The 24743-nt window shown below is 32.4% G+C and overlaps 4 protein-coding genes across 9 annotated transcripts in view; 1 reads left to right on the forward strand and 3 right to left on the reverse strand.

The window, feature by feature from the left end:
- LOC108769625 (serine/threonine-protein phosphatase 4 regulatory subunit 2) overlaps nt 1-5435 on the reverse strand; it is a 6631-nt gene extending 1196 nt beyond the window's left edge. The window contains exon 1 of the mRNA XM_018520689.1: nt 2959-5435. Within this exon, the coding sequence (XP_018376191.1) occupies nt 2959-5230 (2272 nt within the window). The 5' untranslated portion in view covers nt 5231-5435. The remainder of the gene's footprint in view (nt 1-2958) is intronic.
- A 1350-nt stretch (nt 5436-6785) lies between these two features.
- On the reverse strand, nt 6786-8795 carry LOC108769626 (calcineurin subunit B type 2). Its single transcript, XM_018520690.1, has 5 exons — nt 8516-8795; nt 8294-8333; nt 7822-8033; nt 7552-7761; nt 6786-7481 (listed from the first exon to the last, which is right to left on the reverse strand). The coding sequence occupies exons 1-5, from the start codon at nt 8516-8518 to the stop codon at nt 7434-7436; spliced, it is 513 nt and encodes a 170-aa protein (XP_018376192.1). The 5' UTR covers nt 8519-8795; the 3' UTR covers nt 6786-7433.
- Nucleotides 8796-10384: 1589 nt separating this feature from the next.
- LOC108769569 (enkurin) lies at nt 10385-12649 on the reverse strand. The gene is made up of 3 exons (XM_018520606.1): nt 12418-12649; nt 10720-10857; nt 10385-10636 (listed from the first exon to the last, which is right to left on the reverse strand). Exons 1-3 carry the CDS (start codon nt 12595-12597, stop codon nt 10445-10447), a joined length of 510 nt encoding a protein of 169 aa, XP_018376108.1. The 5' UTR covers nt 12598-12649; the 3' UTR covers nt 10385-10444.
- Nucleotides 12650-16091: 3442 nt separating this feature from the next.
- On the forward strand, nt 16092-24078 carry Mlf (myeloid leukemia factor). Of its 6 annotated transcripts, none has more exons than XM_018520700.1 (7): nt 16092-16338; nt 17960-18125; nt 18240-18525; nt 18618-18768; nt 21402-21494; nt 22298-22357; nt 23389-23467. In XM_018520700.1, the coding sequence occupies exons 1-6, from the start codon at nt 16286-16288 to the stop codon at nt 22314-22316; spliced, it is 768 nt and encodes a 255-aa protein (XP_018376202.1). In that variant the 5' UTR covers nt 16092-16285; the 3' UTR covers nt 22317-22357; nt 23389-23467. The 6 variants fall into 6 exon arrangements, with proteins under 6 accessions (XP_018376202.1, XP_018376204.1, XP_018376203.1 ...); XM_018520702.1 differs by having other exon boundaries at nt 21438-21494; XM_018520701.1 differs by having other exon boundaries at nt 22298-22361; nt 23389-23456.
- The last annotated feature ends 665 nt before the right edge of the window (nt 24079-24743 follow it).

The following is a 24743-nucleotide window of genomic DNA, read 5'->3' on the forward strand; positions in this document are numbered from 1 at the left end:
TATATATATATATTATAATACGTTATTTGTCTCTAGAAACCAAAAATTTTAATACTGGACGAAGCGACCAGTGCCTTAGATGCAGAAAGTGAATATTTCGTTCAAGAAGCTGTAGAACGTGCAATCCGTGGAAGGACAGTGATAACAATTGCCCATAGACTTAGTACAATAAAGAACGCTGATAAAATTGTGGTGCTTGATGGAGGACAAGTGGCGGAAACCGGCACTTACATCGAGTTAATGAATCTAGAGCATGGCCTTTTCAAAAAATTAGTGAAACATCAAACATTCGCATAGATGTACAGAACAAATCGTTAAACAATAATTTACTGTTTCATTATAACGCTGTTTATAATGTATTATATGGTTAATGTATTATATGTATATACATGTGTATATTTATTATCTTTTAAATATCCAAAATTATGTAAAAAGTTCCGTACATTATTGGCACATTTCATGACAGGAACGTGTTATCTAATTGGAATAAAAAATAGAAAGATGAAATACTATATCTAGTGCTATATGTTTATTACTGAATGTTATATATAGAAAGATACGTAACATATCATTCGCGAAAATAATTGCACAGATACAGCGAGGTATAATTATTACATTGTGGCGACAATACAACATCCTCCGATCATTCATACCTGTATTATTTCTCTTTTAAAATATTTTTCTTTTAATAAGGTCAGGTACATACACAACTACGAATAAAAGATAGAAAATTGACAATCTCTCATTTTTATATATTTTTTTTTATAAAATAATATACAGCTATTTTTTTTAGATATCCACATTCGTATATTATGTGTTATTAATCTATATTAATTCTTAAATTAATATCCCATTCCTACAATATTCTAATAACGTTTCAGTAGAACCGTATCGAATCCGCTTGAGAACATTTTGTGCAAATACATATAACTGTAAGCGATTCGACATAATGCTAATGGGTCCTAATTTGTGGTTCGATTTTAATAAGGTCAATTTTATTGGTTTGCAATGGGCCGCTTTAAGATTTTTTTTTTTCACTCAGATTTACTGTATATATAACCATATAGATTGAACTTGAATGATTTGAACATTCTGTATTTGTCAAAATATAGGAAACTGAAGGAACCAGCATGCTAATATCTGATCACAAAGAGCTAGCCATAAGCTCACAGAACATAGCTTGCTCTACTAGAGAGTCTTTTTCTCTTTTATACATAGTAAGCAGTTGTAAAAAAAGGAATTACTTGCCTACTATAATGATAATAGAAACTAATTATAAATGATACATTCAAAATATAATTGATTTCGAATTAGTTTTAAGCAGTTTTAATAAACAACTCGAAACAATAGTATTTTCGTGTCTTCAAATGCTGCTATATGTTGTAAAAAGTTTCATAAGGAACATATCTATGATTGATCTCGAACGTATTCTCGGAATTAATTGGTTCCTTTGGCATATATGTCTCCAGATTTAATCAGAACTTAGTATAAGGCTGTGATTACGAATGAAACTGTTTCATTCACCTCGATTGTGAAAATGTTACGCGAATACGTACCATACTCATACATCATTATTTAAAAATTTATTCATTAGATATACTTGTCCAATATGCAATGTACACAATAGTTATAGGCACAACCTTATTCTAAGCAGATATCCGTGGTATTTGTATAAATCTGTATTGAAATGTTTACCAAATTTGACTTCTATACAAGCGGTTTTACAGTATTACAATCTTTTTAGGAGTAGGCAGTGTTCTTTTTCCCTCCAAGAGTTATAGAAAATTCATTTCGATAGATCTCTTTATAAGTAAATATCGGAGCTTATTCAGTCTAATGATAAATCCGAAATAAATAAAGCAGCAATTAATATATTTAAGTTAAGATGATAAAGAATTTTCATTGAGCATTACCTAACGTTTTTGCTCACAATTTAAATCTCATAATTCTCATAATAATTACCGATTATGAAAATTATATATATTTATATATCGCGTTCACAAGCATGTCTCACCTTTGTGAGAACCTGACATTCGACTTTTTATAAATTAAATTTTTCAATTAAAAAATGATAGTATTTTGTTTGTGTGTAGTTGTTTGTAGTTCTATGTATTAAAAAATATTAAAATTTAAAAAAAATGACTCACTCGACTTTAAGGTAAAAAAAAATTGTTAATATATCTTGATTTAGAATCGTTTGTAATTGTTCGTAATGATTTTCCGGTCATTTGTAATCGCGCTGTTTAAAAGTTACAACAAATTTGCAATAAACAAATTACATAACTTTGCCAATTTTTGAGTTATCTCTAATCTGTTTGCGGCATTTTCCTTAGTATCGTTTATAGTGATTTTCCGGTCGTTTGTAATTCAGCCGTTTTTTAAAATTACAACAAATTTGCAATAAACAAATTACGTATAATATACGTAAATTTACGAATTTGTTGTAACTTTTGAACGGCTCAAGTACAAACGACTGGAAAATCACTATAAACCACAACGATTGTAAAAAATATCCCGTGAGCAGATATGAGATATCTCAAAAATTAACCAAATTACTTTTTTGTTTATCGTTAATACGATAACTTTTAAACGGTGCAACCACAAACGACCGGAAAATCACTACAAATAACTACAAACAATTCTGAATCAAGATATATCAATAATTGTTTTTATCTTAAAGTCGAGAGAGCGAGTAATTAAAAAAAATTTTATATTTTTTTTAATATACAGAACTACAAAAGAAATTATTGTTACTACAAACGAAATACTATCATCTTTTTTATTAAAAAAATTTAATTTATAAAAAGTCAGTTCACAAAAGTGCATGTCGCAAACATCTTGTTCATGTGCAAAGATATTTACGAATTGGTTCATATTTCGACATCTATCTTAGGAATAGATATCAAAAATTAAACAAAAGGAAGGAGAAACATGCCAATTAGATAAGTCAAGATTAACTTTTCGGCAGCTCCTCCATTGCTTCCTGCTCCATAGGTTCATCCTGTTGAAACGTCGATAATGATTCTTCGTCGTCGACTTCCATTAATTCCTCCGATTCCTTTCTACATGCTATACTCTCTATTACAGAAGATTGGTTCCCTTTTATCGTAATGCCTGCCGTTGCTTTATTGCCTTGTGAATTTGCTAAATTGTCATCTTGATCGGCTGTTAATTTGTCGTCCTTTGGAGATCGACAACTGACATTATCAGAGCTTTCTATTGTTTCGACAGTAGGTGAGACAGGATCGAGTTTTTCAATTACAGATGTTGCTTCTTTAGATTTTTCTACGCTGCTTATTGGATCTGACGTCATAGACTCGACAAGAACCATCTTGTCGTTGGAAATTTCCATAATGTTTAAATTATCGTTGTCGGACTCTTGCTCTTCTTGTCCATTAGTGTTGCTGCTGGAAGATGCTGTTGTAGGAATAGCTTCTAGAACTTTATCCGGCTCTTCTACACTCTCCGTTTTTTGGCTAATAGATTGATCACGTGCGAAACACTCTGTGGAAGAAATTGTTTCAGACTCTTCTTTAGAGTGTATCTCGGATTTTTCTGTTTTGTATAACGTTTCGGTACTAGACACGATGACTGCGCTCACACACTCATTGGATGTGACAGTGCTATCTTTTTCCATGGACTGCGACTCGACGAGTGCCGTCGCATTTGTAGTCTGGCTGCTCGTGGAACGCAAGTTTTCCTCGTCTAGATCTTCAAGGATCGACGATTCCTCTTCCTTCGGTTTATCGCGAGCACTTTCTTCGACACTTTCAGTATCATCCGCCAAAGCGTCAGATTTCATCTCGACGTCGGTCTGTAATAAACTTTCAGTTAATCTACTTTCATCACGAGACATTTCATCGGGATCTATACGCTCGGGACTCGATTTGGTCGTTTCTTCGTCTTTCAAGGGCTGCTCAATCTCCTCCTCCACACTGTCTAACGTTGACGGATCCGTGGTTTTCTCATTGTTTGACTTATCCACAGACTTGTTATCGCCGGATTCGAAGCGTTTTGCTTGGAAAGCAGCTTGCAGCTTCCGCGTGGTATCCGTCGTTAACGGTATCACTGTGGCCACAACAGTTACCGTTGTCGTCGCCGCCGTTGATACGGATGTCGTTGACGTTGCTGTCGTTGTCGTTGTTGTTGCCGTAGCAGTCGTCGTGGTCGCAGCCGTCGTCGTAGATGTCGTGGTACTTGCTGTTGCTGTGCTTGTCTCAATCTCCTCATTCTCCATGTCTAAATTAGGTTGAGAATTGGTGTCCTCGTTCATGATGGCCACTGCTATATCGGTGCTCGGGACCATGGAGTCTTCAGAGACTGCTTCGACTGCCGGTAGGCTCTGTACCACAGGAACAGCAGTCGCTATGGCTTCTGGTACTGGTCCATGTGGCTGTAAATTTAAATTCGATATAGTGGAAAAGTCTGAGACTGCGGTGATATAATTGGTCGCCGAGATATCCGTTCTAGAGGTAACTTGTTCAAGCTTGTCTCGCACGGTCTCCTCAGCAAATAGATTCTTGGTCAGGGTAGAATCAGACGCCGGTATGACACCGCTGTGCATAAGCGGTGGTTCGTTCTCAACGGTGTGTACGCTAATTGTGACGGTGGAGCTACAGTCCTTCTCCCAGTACTCCATCTCCACGTCCTGCGAAGTCGGTTGTGCCGGTTGCGGCTGAGTCGTCTGCGAGGAGGGTTGCGAGGAGGGCTGCGACGATGACGGCGGTGGTGGTTGCTGTGTAACGGAGGCCGCGTCTTCTTCGACGGAGCCATTAACCATACCGTCACCCGTTTCGCCGCGTCTGGTTATGGGCCCGGGTTCGCGCGTCGACACCACCAGGATGTTCTTCTCGATGGCGCGCATAAACTTGTCCACGCGATTGTACTCCTTACGCGGCGCCGTCAGCAGCTCGCATATTCGCTGAACGGTGAAAGGCGCGTTCGCGAACGATTCCAACCTCTCGAGGAGGTTGCTCTTCATGGTATCGTAATTGAAATGCTCAACGTTCGGACAAGGCGCGAGTTCCAGAGTGGGGCAGCTTTCGTAAAAGTCCGTCATCACGCGGGTGAGCTTCTCCCGGACGAGGGTCTTGATCAGCGGCCACTGGTACACTGGATCGCCGGTCTTGGCGACCCAGCATAGGTAATCCTCGAGCTCCTGCGGGATCACCGACGGTCGCATCTTCTGGAACTCGTCGAGTGCCTGCAACACTTCCTCCAGATTTTCCATCGTCTCCGCCGCCGCCAACTACCACCACCGACGAGTCTTCTACGTTTTCTCTCAATTATCCCGATTGTTTGTCAACAAGATGAGTCGCGCAAAAATCCGAGGAATCTCAGAAGGAATACTCCGCGCAAGGGAAACAACCAAAAACGTAAACTAGCAAACACACCGGCCACAAAACAGCAACAATGAGAGCGGCGACGAGGAGGGAGAACAGCAGGGTTACCAACTGATGCGCGTCGTAGACGGTAGATTTCCAAGCGACATCTCGAAAACTATTTTTTTTTCAAATTGATGTATAATTCCAATACGTGTTAAAATAAATATATTATACAATTCTAACGAAAAGTACGTTTCTTTTAAGACGGAAATGTTTAAAAAAAAAAGAAAAGTTTCTATTTCTAAAAAAAAATCTGTACATTAAAATTTATCTACACAGAATTGTGTAATTGCAGAAAATTAGTTGAATCATAGATTACACAGAAATGTGTAATTGCAGAAAATTAGTTGAATCATAGATTACAAAGCAATTTTTTAAAATATTAAATCCATAATTAATTTTCTTTATATATATTTGCAATTATGTAAATTTATCTAGATACATTATTTTGTCCAAATTGTTCTCATTTCGTTTCAACTTTGTTCAAATGAAAACGCTAATTATTCTGTCGCGCAATCGCTGTAGTCAGCATTACGATAATTCGACATCGATTTCCTCATTAATTTAACCCATTAAACTGAAATATGATATATATATAATGAAACCAATGCAAAAAGAATCATAAAAAAGAATTTGATTAATTTATAAATCTTCCCCACAAAAAGGCTTGTTCTTTATCGAAAAACTGTTTGAATTAGTGCACGCGGTGCAATAAATTGAAGTAAAAAAAACCTATATTCGTTTTACTTCTTCAATTTATTGCACGAGTATACTAATTCATCGAATATAATACACAGTACAAAATATAAATTACTATAACATAAATGTACCTAACTTAAATCGTTAAGAACGTCCATATTCTGTATACATATAGAAAATGAACGTACATATTTATAATAGATTAATCTTAATATATTTCACAATTTTAAACTTTAATTAGACATATGATAATAGATCATGTAACATGTAAGTATACATAGAAACAATTAACAATGATAAAATAAACTTATTTGTATTATAAATATCTTAATGTATCTGATAAAGATAAATTATAATATCTTTCTGACTAATCGTGTATATGTAATAAATAAATATCTAAATAAATAAATAAATCGTACATTCGAAAATTCCAAATTGACAATTCAATGCCAACATACAGTTTATACACGCACATCTTATACACACAAAGGCTAACCAAGTAGACTCATAGGTTAATATAATTAATATTTTATGTAACTTCGCAAAACTCTGCCTCACTGTATATTCCGAATGCACAATTCGTGATTGTTTATTATATAACATAAATACATTTTAATAGTTGGCTTATCTAAATGTTTATAACTTTTTCAAAATATTAATATATTAATACTTGTGAATATTAATATATTAAGATATTAGTTTAAAAGTAAATATTCTTAAGAACTCGCCGACGAATGAAATCTTTAACGATATTAAAACGTCAAAGATATTAACAATTACTTTTTGAACAATGATGGAAATATGATAGGTTTCATGGTATGGTGATTATATTAATGCGATTTGATTTTACTTTCGTGCTTTTCCACGGAGAATTATTAAAAGGAACAAAGTGCATCTATATGTTTGAAAGTCCTTTTCGACAGGCGCTTGAGAAGACTGACTTTGCTGCAAATTTTCGAAGAAAATCTTGGAAATCATGCAGCATTAAACTTAATATGCCAGTTAAAGGTTGTTAATTATTTAAGATCACATTGCTGGTCTTTTATTTTTAATGGAACGCTCAAGATAATTTGGTTCGTTCCAGAATATCTTTAACGACACCAAAATGACTGTATCACATAGATCTAACATTCGTGTGCCACACTGTATTAGTCTGGCATACCATGAAAATTTTTCATTTGGATAGACTTGTAATGATCAAAGGCTTAAGAACAATAATTGTAAGTTCACTCTAAACAGATCTCTGTTAGAACTATCCCATAAATCTGTTGTTAATAGATTATTAATTTATAGATTTCAATTAACATACCACGTTTTATAAATTAAGAGTTTTTCACAAACTTTGGTCACTTAAACATCAACTACCATTTTCTTATGAATATCTGTATTGCCAACAACCTGAAATAGTAGTAAAAAGTATATGATATGCTGTTCACATTACATTATAAGACGTAAATGCATTACTTACAGAACAAAATTCTTCAAAGCTAATCCTACCATCTTCATCTTTGTCAGCAAACAGTATTGTTTTATCAACAATTTGCTGCAATTGTGTATCTTTCAAATTATTGCCTACCATCATTTTTAGCACTTGGAAAAGCTCTCCATTGCTTATGTAGCCATCATTATCCATATCATAAATTCTAAATGCAAATCGTAATTTGCTCTCTTTGTCACCCTGCAAATTAGCATTATGTACAAAAACACAATATAATTTCTATAGGAGAACGAAATCTACCTTAACGCTGAACTGAGACACTCCATGAATAAATTCTTTAAAATCTACTTCTCCATTGCCATCTGCGTCAAATATGTCGATTACACGCTGCACTAACGGGTTTTGTTGTAACTCAGGCAGGGACATAAACTCATCGATGCTGAGTGCTCCGCTATTATCCAAATCTAACTTCCGAAATCTTTTCCCCAATCTTTTAATCTCATCTACGTCGACTGAAGAACAAACATTTATTATTATATATTTACACATCACAAAATACCGTATTAAGACCATGCACACAAGCTAACAAATTTTTAATTATCAATGCTTGAATTTCTAATGATATAAATTATATTTATGTAATTCATTTCACCGAGGATACAACATATCTCTAAAATGGCATTGCCTATCTTGTTTTATAATCAGACGAAAACAGATATCAGGTTACTTTGAGATAAATCCAGTAAAAGTCAAGGCATTCCTGACAACTTACAGTTTGAACAGAGTTCCATAGGCAGCGAACTTTCATTACCCTGCAAGATAAACGATTTTTAGGACATATCCGTTCGTGTGGAGTGAGCATATCTCAAATAAATTGTTTCAAACATTATATTTTCGTCGGGTGGTCATCGAATTAACACAAAATTGCGAGACAGTGCCGCGATCGTGGAACGAATTATGCAAATTCTCGTAACCGCACAGTGCATTTAATTACCATTTTGAAATAGTTTCGTGAATCTGTCGCAAAAGTCTTCGAGAAACAACAATATTTTCCAACAGGCAGACTCAACGGAGCTGGAACACAGTTGCTGTAAAGGGGGGCTGCAGCACCGCGTATCGACGTTTTGCCTGTTTTTCCCTTGCTGGTCTATTCTATTATCGTCCGTTGCGAACGGACGTTACGATTGGTCCGATCGATTTTAACCGCCGTCGTCGACCACGGAGTCGCGCCTCTACGTCGACATCTTCTCCGTGGTAGGAGTGCGATCGATGCCGCCAATACTGAAAATGTGATAGGGAAGGATTATTCCCGCGAAATAAAAAGTGAGGATGTGGATAAATATTTAGATTCTCATATCAATGACATCTGCTGATTATTAATATTTAAGCATTTATAAGTATAAAGATGCTCTTATTATTAGCATCAACAGTTATTAATTATTTGTTTGTCAATTTAATAAATGATATGTTACTATTCTGGTTCTGCCTCGTAAACGAGAATGGATTTTAAAATAGATTGATTAAATTTGAATTCATTTTAGATTTAATTAGAAATTAAATTGAAAAAACTTTATTTTCTATTCAAAATTTTGAATTGAGTAGTATCGCCGATGAACTCATAAAGACCCAATTTCAACGCCAGTTACTATCCGCCGATTAACTTTGAGTATTGCCAACTACTAAACTGAAAACTCATCATTTCTAATCTAATTTTGAAAGTATGTATTTGTAAAAAATAGTCAAATATATTTACATTTCACAATGTTTTATTTATTATCTCCACATAACAGTTTTTCTTTACTATTACTAACAAGAATAAGTTAGAAAAGACAGATTTTTAAGTCTTTCTGTTAGCTATTCTGGTGATGAAGTTAATCGACGGATAAGCTTTAAGACGCAAAGAATTGAATTTTTTATATTGAAAGGCATAGAAATGTACTTCACAAAATTCCTATAAATGTATGAAAAAGCATTGGAATTATCCATAAGATATTAGGTCTGTTTTTTATTGCCGCACTTTCTGAACTAGTACACACAGTGCAATAAGTTGAAGTGAAACAAATATACGTTTGTTTCATTTTAACTTATTGCACTGGTTCAGAGTGCAGCAATAAAAAACAGACCTATTGTTGAGTCCGCAGCCATTGATGTAGTATAGTATGTAATGATGGTTGTGTTCCAAATTTACTGCCAGCACTGAAAATGCTACAGTTTACGTTACGTACACTATAGATTTTCAGTACTGACAGTGAATTTTGGAACACAGCCGATGTGTCGATGACACGTAAATTGTACAACAACTGGCGCCAAGTTAAATTCCACAAAATGTTATGTATCATTCAAATAAAAAATTTGATATCAACTCGGGCCATGTTCATATATATATTATTGCCAGTTGACTGCCAGTATTGAAAATCTATAGTTGCCGTTATGTATATATTATATACTGTACTGACAACTGGCAGTAATATACAAACACGGCCTGTATCCCATACAGCACAGAATTTGTAGCAATATCGTTGCAATAACGCTGCAATATTGTTGCAACATGCATTATTGCTGCAACTTTTGTGCTGTAGGAGATAAAACGTTTCAAGGCCAAAAAAAAATTCGGCACCTGTTTGCAGAATCATGTATATAAAATTCATATAGAAATATTTAAACACTAAGCGATGCACTTTATGATCGAATATACTATAAGGAATTCTTATTTAATTAGATTAATTTTTTTAGTGGTGTCACTTTTGAAGAGAGTAAGAGAACGTTATATAGAAAAAGCAATTAATTTATTGTGCATTGAAATCTTTTACGTGTTTCTACATATATATCGTATAGATATATAATTCATAAGAATTCCACACAGGAGTTTGAAAGTTAATTTTTTTGTTAACATAGATTTTCGGTATATCGACGTTACAACATGTCAGTTTTGTGCATTAATCGTTTCGTCATAAACGTATATGTGTGAATGTTGTTCAATAATTGCTATGTCTTTTTCAAGTTGTTGCAACTCGCGCTCCATCCTCGCTTTCTTCTGCGCCTTCGGCAACGTGTCCGCGAGGAATGGCAACCTCCGAAATCGCTGCATCGCTTCCTCCCACTTTTGCTTCATGCCCTGTTTCCGGATGTACTCGGTCACTTCCGTCCAAATTAAGCGGAAATTGCGAGCATTGCAAAGATATCCAATCAGATACCTACATCCAACAGCCTCTTTCGTTCCTCCTTGTCGATGTATCGGCACGCTGATACTCTTGATGTCTCATCTCCATTAAACGGTTCAGCCGGCTCTACTCTCGTATGGACTTTCACGATACATCTCGGTATTTTTCCATAGTTCTGAAAAATGATATAAAATATTAATTTGATAAACACAAATTAACAGTATAGCATTACATCAATATTTTCCCATTCAACGATATAAATGTAATATAATTAACTAATGTGGCCAGACATTTTCGGATCTAAAGCGGGAAACTTTGCTAAATAGAACAAAGAAAATGCATATAAGATAAATACATTTGAAAGATAAATGTACTAAATTTTAATAAATATTTGTTTGAATAGTGTCAATTGAATATTTATTAAATATAAATGTATATTTATTTAGTACAAGAACCATTAACTTATATATTATGTTTAGCAAATATTTATTTTTTATAAATAATATATTAGTGCTATCTAAACAATTATTTATTAAAATTTAGTACATTTTTTCTCAGTATGTAATAACACTAGGAATGCATCGGATATCCGGGAAATATTCAATATCCGGCATTTTTTTACTATCCGATAACTGGATATCATTAGTACCCGGTAATATTATATCTAAAAATTGTAGGATACTAGATATCGGATATTTTGCAAACCTTGTTCAGATATCCGACCAGATATCCGAGGAAATATCCGGTATCCGGTCGAATAATTACCCTACTGGATATCCAACTGGATATCGGATGCCACATTCTTTTTAGATATCCGATATCCAGTTGGATATCTGGTAGTAAGAATTATTCGACCGAATACCGGATATTTCCTCGGATCTGATCGGATATCTGAACAAGATTTCCAAAATATCCGATATCCTACAATTTTACGATCCAGTGCATCTCTAATAACAGCAATTTATTTTTTAATAAATATATTACAATACAATTATATATATTTATTACTCGAAATTATCTGCTTTAATAAAAAAAAAGATGAATTTTTAAAAAATATATAAAATTCTTGGCAATTGAAAAATCAAAATTAATATTTGTGTGTTATTGATATTAAAATACAAACTCTTAAAATACAAATTTAAAGTAAGAATTTTTCTGTTACCCATTCTTTGTTCATTGCAGACAGAAAATTCATTCGATTACTGCATCATCACTTTCTGGAAGCGATAATATTACATATTCTATGATTTTATAATTTGGCAAAATTTATAAAATATTTTTCAGTAAAATCTTTTTTTTGTTGCAATCGGAACATTTGACATATTTGTCAAGACAGCGGACAAATTGACAAGACAGCGGAACAAGCATATCCCGAATGCGGGACTGTTTTACTAAAATTGGGATGTCTGATCGCATTAAATATAATACATGTATGCACGTGACAGTTATATTGTTGAGTAGAAAATTATAGCATTGGTGTAATTGTTCTTTGATGTTTTCTGATAAGCTACAATTATTGTTTCATAAACTAAAACTTGTTACAATTAATGCCCGCAGCTAATTGATTTACGATTTGTATAAATGCGTGCAAAGGCGATTTTTCCAAAATAGCTAGAAATTAGTTTAGAATGCGTCATTAAAAGCCAAAAATAATTATCCAGAACGGCGAAAAATAACACGAAAAATTGAAAGCGAACAGCAGAAGTATCTTACTCCGCACACGTGATACTCATACTTTTTTGTGCACATAAATTGGAAGTAATCCGCTCCTCTTTAAATCATGCGTGTCGCCGTAACGAGTATCAACGGATCGTTGTTTGGGCTCTGCTGGATAGGAACGTTTCGCGTGAAGGATATTTTGTTTGATGAAATTCTTTTCTTGTGTGACGAATAATTTTTCCAACGAATCCGCCATTTTGTTCGTCTTCGCGTATCTATGGGCGACTTCGACCAAACAGCAATTAATTCAGCGATTGATTCAATTCAGAATTGCTTAATGCAAAATTTCTTATACAAGGGTATATCTAATAGAAGAGTACGATCAACGCGATATTATAAATACTTTATAAAAATGCTTTAAAAAAAAATACTTTACAAATGCTTTATGCTGTTTAATTATTCATGATTCAGCTGGCATGCTGAATTTATTACAATCCTTTATATCAAATTCCTGACAAATAACTTTTGGATCATGCACTCAAAAGACACAAGCTTTATTTTCTGAATTTGATTTATGAATCAATTTGTATCTTATAAATATAAATAAAATATTTTCTAATTTTTTAAATAAAATAATTTTTGTTTTTTTACAGACTTTTAACATAAACATAAAAATTAAACTATAAAATTTTCTATCATGGAAATATATCTTCATTTTACACTATACAATTTATTTTATAGTTTAATTTTTATTTTTATGTTAAAATCTGTAAAAAACAAAAATTATTTTATTTAAAAAATTGAGAAATATTTTATTTATATTCATAAGATACAAATATTGTTTGATAATTAACGCATAACTACATAAGTAAGTCATTTGGACCCAGGTGAAAATTTTAGCAGTCGCTAATTTTGTACGGTTAGTATTGCAGAGTTGAAGTAGGGAAAAAAAGGGGGGGGGGGGGGGGATAAAAAACCTTGGAACCTTCCTCTGTCGATCGCCGTGATGTAATTGTTTTATTGTTGGCTGGACACTGATTGTGATGCAATAAAAGTTTGACTTGGGTGACTTGGATTTGTCAAATGTAAATTTGAACAGTTTTTTAAAGTGAAAATTCGTTTTTAGTAAGCGCCTGTTTATTAGTGTTGTATTTAAGTATATATGTGCTGTTTTCTTATAATTAAAACATATATTCATTGTCAGAAAAAGTATTTTTGCGACAGAGACGTCTTGACGAAACGATTGCTCTATTTTCTCGGAGTTATAAAATCGTGAGTAAATAATGTCGAAATTATTATATATTTAATATAAATATTTTTATTGCATTTTTATTAAAGAAGGAAATGCAAAGCAGAATACGAAAAATGCCTCCATTAGAAAAATGCCCCCACTTCACTCGTGCAAATAATTATTGCTTTTTCGAATGAATCAATATAACGTATTTTTTCATAAAGTTCACGTTTTCCTCTTTTCAAAACGCTACTTATTTTTATCTGCATCTTTTTTTATCATGAAGATATGATTTTTTGGAAAAACTGATTTTTACATTCTTTTCGCAAGTTTTTCTTTAATATTTTTTGGCATAACTTTTTCAATTATTATCAAAACCTTTTTATGTTTCGATATTTCGATTCTATATATTCTAGCGTTTAATTAAAAAAACATTTTTCCGTAAAGATTTGTGATAATTATAAAGCCAGTCAAAAACATTGTGGGTGACTTAGATCATACATGTAAATTAAGACTCTAAAACGAAGCATATATAAGTTAAGTGTTCAGTTAATCGCTGATTAAACGATCGATGATTTATTCACGATCCGACATCCTTCACGGAAAGTTTCCAATTACTATACAATTCGTTATGCTTGTTTAATTTTATTTTTTATACGTTGAACAAGAAAATTGATTCACGTTAACAAAATACGGTTTATTAATCAATAATTATTACTCGATGAATTAATCGTTGATTAATAATTAATTAAATCAAATTCAATTAAAATTGCTTTGAAATCCTGTGATGTGTTCAATGGAAATATTCTTTTTTTAAGTAAAAATAGTTGGATGCGCCAACACTTTTCCGTAACAATTCATGTGGGATCTACAATAGAAGACGCAGTGATCGAGTAGAATTTTAAGTCCGGATCTACATATAAATAGGTGTTTTAAGTCTTGACCAACTACAGTCAAATGCGAGGAGAATATTTGATTGTGATTCGTCCATTCCTTATGGATTAAGGCTTAAAAATCTATTGTAGATCCGAGGTAAATCGTAAAAAATTAACCAATCACAATCGAATATGAGAAGAATAATCATGATGGTCAATTTTATGCTATGATTTCTATTGCAGACCCCGTATCATCGTCAAAAGGTTATAATGGCTGTGTTTAGCAGACTCAATAGTTGAGTGAACGCTCGCTGCTATTGATATATTCTTCTAGATCTAAAATTCTGATTCGACGATCTAAAAAAAATACATCAATAACAGCGAGCGCTCACTAAACTGTTGAGTTCGCAGAATGTGCCCATTAGCCGCGTTCTCAACTGTTGCGGAGCGGTGCTGCTATTGGATGATCTAAAAGAATACACCAATAGCAGCGAGCGCTCACGGATCCGCTCCGCAAGTCTGCTGAACGCGACCATTAACCCCGGGTCTACAATAGGGGCGACTGTTAACGACGCCGATTAACTTAATCGACGATTAACTCAATCAGCAAAATTACTATATTATAGATAGGAGATTTTCATTACTTTTATCACAATTAAGTTTAGGAACGCAGAGATAGAAGTTATATCACGAAGAGATGAGGTTAAGACCGATATACAGTCTTGCTGTTGACTACTGTTGACTATACTGCTGATTGAGTTAATCATCGATTAAGTTAATCGGCGTTGATAACCCCGGATCTACAATAGGTATTTTAAGACTTAAGTCATAAGAAATTGACCAATTACAATCGAATCCGAGGGGAATAATCGACTGTGATTCGTCCATTTCTTATGGCTTAAGGTTTAAAACATTGTAGATCCGGGGGACTGGCAGTCAACTGGCAGTAATATACGAACATGGCCAAAATAGATATGTGTGTATGTACAGGGTGTTACAGATACATACTAGACAGTACGACGGGTTGTGCGGCAAACTTTGCATGGCCAAGCGTAGTTTAATAGACAATGACAGTGACTTTATACATTATAAAGTTTATATTACAAAGTTTAATTATTTATATTATAAAGTTTATGTTATAAAGTCACTGTCATTGTCTATTAAATCACGCTTGGCCATATAAAGTTTGCCGCGCAACCCGTCGTACTGCCTAGTATGTATCTGTAACACCCTGTACATACATTTCAAACTGCGGCGAATTGAAGGAAAATTGCTGGATTCACACTGCATCCGATTTGCGTCGTACGACTCTCTGCAACCAATCAGAAAACAGGTTTCCGATGATACGAAGCAAAATCCATCGGAATCCTGTTTTCTGATTGGTTGCAGAGAGCCGTACGACGCAAATCGGATGCAGTGTGAATCCAGCAAATGTCGGACTAGTGCTGGATTCACACTGCAACCGATGTGCATCGTACGACGGATCCAGTGTGAATCCAGCACTAATCATCGACGAGGCTACATCGTGGCCAGACTTTGATCATAGGGTTTCTAATTTGAGTGGTTTATGAAAATGTACCTTAATATTGCATCCAACATCAACCCATATGTCTCGTCTACATATATTTCGTCATTCATTGCATCACCCGACACCTGGACTGGATCAGTTCTGGAAAGTTCCACGAGGGTAGAAAGGCGCTCAAGCTTGCGTACGATTCTCGGCTGTTCTCTTCGTTCTCGTTTTTCGTGTGTCTGACGTGTAGAGTCAAAAATCCATTTTCTATTGATTGCACAGTTGAATTTTTCGAATTCCCGAGCATCCTAAGGCATCCTACAAAATGTCGTTGTTCGGATCATTCATGGGCGATGACGATCTTTTTAATATCTTTGGGTGAGTTCTCCGTCGTGATTTCGTTTGGATATGTATACATGCTACTCCGGAGATCGCAGTCCTATTTGAAGTGCAATGGCTCATAATGGATCTGTCAAATGTATTGTTAGCATTATGACTGTTTGAAGTTAAATTTCAAAAAAATTTAAGTTAGAGGCACAATTCTCATCTCTTTACAAAGTCAAGTTCTTAATGGGCATGTCCGACCTTTAATATGTGCAAACGATTACACACACACACACACACACACACACACACACACATACACACATATAATGCTGTCTTCTGATGCGTATATACACGTATATATGTAGTATTCATAAAATAAAAAAAGTTCTATATATACATACATAAATTTCTTTTTTATTTTATATCTTATTTTATGTAAAATCTTTGAGTTGATTTAATTAACAACTTGTTAAAAATATTTTGCATTATAAACTCAAAAAGAATAAAAAATTATTTATAATTATGATTATATAGTATGATTATAGTTATGTTTTTAAGTGTGACTTGTGATTATAGAATTAAATATTATCAATATCCAGTAAAAATAATATATAGTATTAAATTACTGAAAAAGTATATTATAGTGTCATGTATTATTAATTATTTAGAACTATTATAGGATAAGGTATTACAATTTCGAATATGGTATAATTCTAAAAAATAAAAGTATTTAATTTTCAAAGGTTTAAGTTTGATAATTCTTTCTCTCTGTCATTGTACATATAGAGGATGCTGAAGAGTACTAAACAGGAAATAAAAATCGGATTTACATTTGGAGAATTAAATCTTAGTTTGTTTGAAATTGTACCATGTTCAAAATCGTATTATCTGACCGTAAATATAATTAATGTTATTAAAACAGGGTTCTAGTAATTGATTCATATCATGTTTTATTTTTTTTTTATCATGGTGTTCAACAGTTTTTCAATATCTTTGGATTCTGGAATTATACTGGAATTTTATGTATTCTGGAAAATTTCTAGAAAATCTCTGAAATTTCATGGTTGGCCTGGAATTATCATTCTTCCATTCCAAAGAAATTAGAGCGTGAAAAAATAAAAAAATAAAATAAAGTTGTATTTGGGTATAAGTTCTTTCTTAAAGATGCAATAAGTTACCAATAGAAAATTTGGATTTAATGTTTAAAATATAATACAACATAGAAAAAAATCTTTTGTGTTGACAGAATGTTTATTTAATATTATTTGTAAAGCAAGAAATAATATTGTTTCAAATTTGTTAGCGTTTTAATTTATTCATATAAAATCATAACTTGAATACAAAGCATATAATATTGCGCAAGTTGATGAAAATCAATTAAGGCTCCTGAATAGTCATTCTTCACTTCAATCATATGTCACGATTTAATATGGCTGAGGCGAGTACTTGGAAACTTTAAATAATGAAAATTAATCGATAGATAAATTCTGGAAAAACTAGGATTTTTACCTAGAATATCCTGGAATTATTCTTGAATTGATTAGCCTGATTTTACTGGACACCATGTTTATATTTCTTCCTTAATGTGTCTTAAGAAAATTATTCATATATATGCAAATTCAGAAATTTGAAAATGAGACTATATGAATTATGGATTGTTATTTATGATCAGATCGCCCATGCATACTATGAGGCAAATGAACTCCATGATGAACTCTATGTTCTCTGATCCATTCGAGATGATGGGACAAAATGCACTTGTGCCACGTTATGGTAGAGGATTTAATGATATGCCAGTTTCCCTCTTTGATCCTCATTTTGGAAGATCATTTGATTTTGTAAGTATAATTGAAAATAGTTAATGTAGTTATGTTATTAATAATAATTATTATTAATAGAGTCTAAAATTATCTTTACAAATACATTTAACTTTAACACAAATTAATATATAGAACAACATGGCAAGTAATGGAAACTGTCATTCATTCATGAGCCAATCAGTAATGACTATGTCCAGTGGTCCTGATGGTCGGCCACAAGTTTATCAGGAGACTATGTCTACAAGAATGGCACCTGGTGGCATAAAAGAGACTAAAAAGACAGTAAGCGATTCTCGTACTGGTACCAGAAAAATGGCTATTGGTCATCATATTGGTGAGAGGGCACATATCCTCGAAAGAGAGCGAAATGTGCAAGGTGATGAAGAAGAACGACAGGAGTTTATTAATCTTGACGAAGGTAATTCTTTTTCTGACCTTAAAAATTTAATGTGGCATATAAAGGAAAATCTTTTTTTTCTATATAAAAATTTGTTTTTATATCCATTATAGAAGAAGCAGACAGTTTCAATCACGAGTGGGAATCACGTACGCGTCGTGTTGCTGGTGCAATTGGTGATACAAATGTGGCTAGTAATGTCAGAGCTAATCATCCAGCTCCAAGACAGTTAGCTTTACCATCTACCACGGATGTACCAACAAGGTCAGTACCTTAGAGAACAGAATGGCCAAAATATGTACATACTCAACTAAAATCTTGTTCAAGGTAGGAGTATATAAACGTTTATTTTTTATTGCATTCGTAAATTATAAAATTGCATGATACCTGTAATGATAATATATTTCATAATATAATTTTTCACTTTCTTCACATTTACACTTTTCAAATCTTTTATCTAATTACTTTTCACAATAGCATTTGCAGTGTTACATTATTATAATCCAAAGAAAAAAAGGAAATGTTAAGATAGAGTGAGGCTAATTCCGTCAGTTTCAAGTACTTGTTAACAGTTTCATATTACTTTAAAGTAATACGAAAATTTACAATAACAGTATTTCTTTGCAATGATGTTCTTATACATTATACAATCATGATTGCTCCTTGAGAGCACAACCTTTAAATAATCAACATGTGTTCAGAAACATAAGCATTATTAGGCGAAGTGGACGAAAAAGCCCCATTCTTAACCTTAATATATAACGAAATATGTAAATAATTTTATATAAATTATATAAATTAATATTAATTATATGTACATATTTATTAAATTAAATCAATCTGAGTGCAAATATTAATTGGATATTCCACGAAGTATTTTTAGTAAATATTTTACAAATTATTTTAATATTAAATTTTAAACTTTGTTAAAAATTTTGATCATTATTTTATTTGTTAACAAAATTAACAAATTATTAACTTTAATAATAGTTTATAAAAAGCATTGACATATTTTATATTTGCACAGCAGATATATGAACTGGATATAGACTCGCCAGAAAATAATAAATGGAAATACGGGATTCCATCATGCGCGTGGCTATACTTTTTATTATATGTATTACATATCCTTATTCTTTCTTTCTGTATGTAGTTTTGAAATAAATATATGCATGTTTGCTTTTCAATATATATTGTTATGAGAGCATGTATATTTATTGTTTATATATAGCAAAATCTATTTTTATAATATTTTATGTATATATTTTACTATACAGTGCCTGCCAAAAGTCCTAGGCCATCTGAATAATTTCTGAATGGTTTGAGATATAGGATTGAAATTTATAGGGATACAATGGGATCGTAAAATCTATCATTGAACCTCAAAAACACTCACCTTAATTCCCGGGGGGAGGGGGGAGAAGGGGGCCTGAAAATCTTAAATAGCATATGAGATCGAGTGAAGGCTCGTTTGAAAGGGCTTTTTGAGACGAGAACAATGCTGACTGAGATCTCTACGATTTTTTGTTCGTAGAGTTATGATTATTTGAACATTGTTATTCAAAAGAAAGAGTTACATCTCTTGTGTACGTGTGTGTGTGTGTGCGCGCGCGCGCGCGCTTATCTTGGCTCTTTAATTGAATCGGTTTTTCATAAACAGTTGATTTTGAAATTAGATCACGGTCAGGATAAGTGGCATTGAATAATTCGGCTACTTCTCGATAGAACCTTATTCTGTCGCCATATCCAAATTCACGAGCGATTACATACATACAATGTATGTGTACACATGAAATTCCACGTTTCACGTGCGTCTCGGCTCGATCACGTAAACAATTTTTTTATATCTTATGCCGACCACGTATGATATGAAATAGTACTGTTTCCTCAGAGTTAATGTTTCAGAGAGCGATATATTAACTTATCCATTTATCTCCTGTATTTGCTTTAATAATTTTCATTCTAATACATGTTGTTACCAGAAAATGCTTTTGACCGATACAGAAAGGGTGACTGTATTGATGATGAGAGGATATGGCGACAGAATAAGATCCTATCGAAAAGTAGCCGAATTATTCAATGCCACTTATCCTGATCGTGATCCAATTTCAAAATCAACTGTTTCTGAAAAACCGATTCAATTAAAGATAAGCCAAGATAAACGCGCGCGCGCACACACACACACACACACGCGCGCGCGCGCGCACACACAGGAGATGTAACTCTTTCTTCTGAATAACAATGTTCAAATGATCATAACTTTGAGAAAAAAAATGATAGAGACCTCGGTCAGTCCGCGTTGTTCTCGAAAAGTCCTTTCAAATGAATCTTCACTCGACCTCACATGCTATTTAAGATTTTCAGGCCCCCTTCTCCCCTCTCTCCCTGGAAATGTTAAGGTGGGTGTTTTTGAGTTTTTCAATGATAGATTTTACAATCCCGTTGTATCCCTGTAAATTTCAATCCTATATCTTGAACCATTCAGAAATTATTTAGGTGGCCTGGGACCTTTGGGGGGCACTGTATACTTTATTATATATATGTACATATGAAAAATTTGTAGAAATTAAATATAATAATAATAAATGGAAGAATGAAATTATATTTGAATAAATTCAAAGTTTGTATATATATTTTATGTAATTCTCTTCTTTCATCGCAAATTAAAGAAATATTAGCTCATTATTTATATATATATATAGAGAGAGAGAGAGAGAAGAGAATGATTTAAATTTATAAAATGTTCTTTTCACACGTGTAACATCATTTTATTCTTTATAGCATCACTTTGTTCTCTATTATTTCATTCTTTATGTATTCTGTTATTTGCTTCTTTGCTGGAATATTTTTCTTATTTCTTTTATTTACATTGGTCTTGTTGTCCTGTGCTTTTGTAGTCGACATTCTAATAGAAGATGGTTTCCTTCTACTAGACGTGCTGTAAGGTCCTTAAATCCTTTGAAAGTAAAAAGTACACCTTCCTCTTCAAGGTAAGTTTAATTTCTATCAACTATATCAAAGATTAAAACTTATAACTTGCATAAAAATTTATACCTAAGTGAAATAAATCGAGATTTCTATCGTTTTGTGTATGTAATAAGTGTATGTAATGAGTATAGATAATTTCATAATTTATCGAGCTTCAAATGTGCTATTTCATATCTGTACATGTACATATCTAACATTTTTTTTACAAGAAAGAAAAATGCATTGCAGTGCTTATATTAGTAATTAGATAAATAGATAGTAAATTGAGATAATAATTTTCAGTCTCTAATATTTACATTTCGCAACTATTATCCAGTAATATCTCTTTTACAATCGAATTTTATGCTAATGTATAGTATATATTATAAAAGAGGCGTAATACTTCAAAACCGGTATTTATAATTTGCATTTATATTTAAGACTATTTGTCAATCTCAAGATGTCAAATCAATCACAAAGTCGTATTAGCATTTTAAGATATTACTTAAGACAGTCTTGAAATAAAAACGTCAATGAATATCGGTGTAAGACATTTTTTAGGAATATTATTATTTTTATACTCTTGCATTACCTAAGGATGTAATTTTTATTGAGATGTTTATTGTTACAATGCAAAATTATAATTATTTAATGTCATTTTTTGAACATTAGTTTATGGCGCATTTTATTCTTTAGATGGTATCAATATTATTATCAATGCTGTAGCCTTAATCGTATTTAAATTAAGATGTGGAACACGTAATTCATAATACAGCGAATCTGCTAAGATTGATACAGAATATACCGTCTTGTGTGTGTATTGCAGGTACAGCCGCAAATATTAATAAGTTAAAAGCATAGTATACACCAGTGACGCTTATGCAACGTAAGTACGTTGCGCTTCACTCTATTATTTCTTTTTGTTTATTTTATTCCAATTTCAGTATTAATTTGTAATTAGAAGCACTTATATTTAACATGTTTCAAATAGTAATATTTTTAATATCTATCTCGATATTAGCAAGTGTGTGAAAGTGTATATTATATACTTGGAATGAGAGCAATCGATTTAATTCTATCATATTAGAATAAAAATGAATAATATTACGTTTTTTTACGCTTAAGTTATAGAATGAGAGTACTGTCCCATGACAGTTGGAATTTCGGAAAAGTAATACAACAAAATCAGAATCATTCGTTAGTAGAAATACGCTAAAAATGATTGTGATCGGTCGTATTACTTTTCCGAAATTTCGACTCTTATGGGGAAGCACCCTGATTCCAATTTAATGACGATATCTACATATACTCAATCCTAGTTGATATTAATATATTAGAGGTCTACTCTGCAATTCTTAAAGACTGTAACTATAGAGTTACAGTCGTTAAGAGTTACAGATTAAATCTCTAAATATTAGTAGCTGTATACAGGTATATTAGGTATAGTAGCTATATATTAGGATTGTATTAGGTTCTTATGTAAGTATCAATTATAATTTAATAATATTATAATTATATATGATATAATTTATTATTAATACTAGATATTTCCGAATTTCAACAGTTTCGATCGTAACATACATAAATTTAAAATCTGTATATCCGCTTATATATATATTTTTAATACATTAATTTTTTTTGAATACTTACATGGGCTTATATACATATTCTTTTTATTTTCGAGAAGTGCAGTTTTTGCAAGGAACACGCTACAGTAATTTCACACTGTTATAGAACAAGAGCATGATTCGCTTACTTGCTTATATTTTTTTGTTTTTTTTTTCTTGCATCTAACCGTTGCACAATTTTGCAATAATTTTATCATATTGAAATCTTCATGCGCTTCAGTTTCTTCGGACTTGTCTCTTCCTAATTATTATGTTATGCAAAAACATATGTTGATTTATATGCTTGCAGCTTCAAGTCTCCAGAACCCGCAACGTCTTCGAGAGCCGAAACGTCATCGACGTCGCCGTATACATCAGGATCTCGAAAACGCGAACATAAGCCGGATAGACAAGTTAGTAATAAGCGTCACGCTGCTCCCGCTAGTGACAACTAGAATATCTGCAATTATTATCCGTAAACGTATTTTACTGAACTTTACTCTATACCTAGTACGGAACCTCATATAACGAGGTTTACTTTAAACAGTCTAGAAATATATTTTCTTTCATAACGTTGGTGTTTCAAAAAAAGTTTGCAATTATTTTTTCTAAAAATTATCTTGTTTACTTATAAGAAGTATTATTATTTTGATACAACTATGTAAACCAAGTGCTCAGCGAAGTTCAGAGTAATGTTCTTTCTTTCCTTTTATATACGAATATTTATTTAAGTAGATCGGTAGAATGTCAGTTATGCGTTGAAAACACGAAGGAAATAAATAGAAGCGTTTAAGATTTAGCTCAGATTTTATCATTAATTAAAGCTCTTTACCATTAATTAAAGATGTCTACAAGTTTTCATATCTTATTTTCATATACATATACTCTATCTTTTAAAATATAATCGAAAATGTGTCACGTACATTGATAGGTAATGAATTTCTGTTAGTTTCATTATTGTACAATTAAATATATTAAAAAGTATAAAGGGAATAATAAATTTGTTGTTTTAAATGTATTTTTTAGACCTTGCATGTTTCATTTAATCAATTTTCTCTCTAAACTTGCGTATCGATGAAAGATATCCATAACTTTAAAATAGGTTTTTTTTGTTTAAGGTGAGGTATTCTATCAATACATTTTTTTTCCGGTCAAACAATTTATTCAAATAAAGTTAAATTTAGTGTATAATTGAAAGATACATATTACATTATTCTAAAGAAGAAACGACATGCAGCGCGAACGCACGCACACGACAGAACACAAAACAAGAATAGTTCCCTTGTACCAATATAATTTTAGTGCAGTCCTTTTTCTACATAAATAGTAATCTATTAACTGCATTAGTGCCAATATTGTTCAATGAAAATATTACCACACCGATCTATTATATTATCATAGAACCCAAAAGCTTACATGTTCAAAACTAAAATCTAAGATGCAAAATAATATTCAAAAAACTTTTTAGTTATAACAATAAAATGATTTTCACTTTGCGTTGCATTCTACATAAAAAAAGCGATTATACAAAATTGTCAGATTTAAAATTATACGTGTTTGTGTTGATCACACTATTTGATCGTATCTGTTAATGTTTTCATTGAATTACATATGCAAAATAATATCGAAATTGTTGAAAACATTTTACAAGTCTTATTATAAAGC

The sequence above is a fragment of the Trachymyrmex cornetzi genome, unplaced genomic scaffold (genome assembly GCF_001594075.2).
Source record: "Trachymyrmex cornetzi isolate Tcor2-1 unplaced genomic scaffold, Tcor1.1 scaffold92, whole genome shotgun sequence".
Lineage (NCBI taxonomy): Eukaryota > Metazoa > Arthropoda > Insecta > Hymenoptera > Formicidae > Trachymyrmex > Trachymyrmex cornetzi.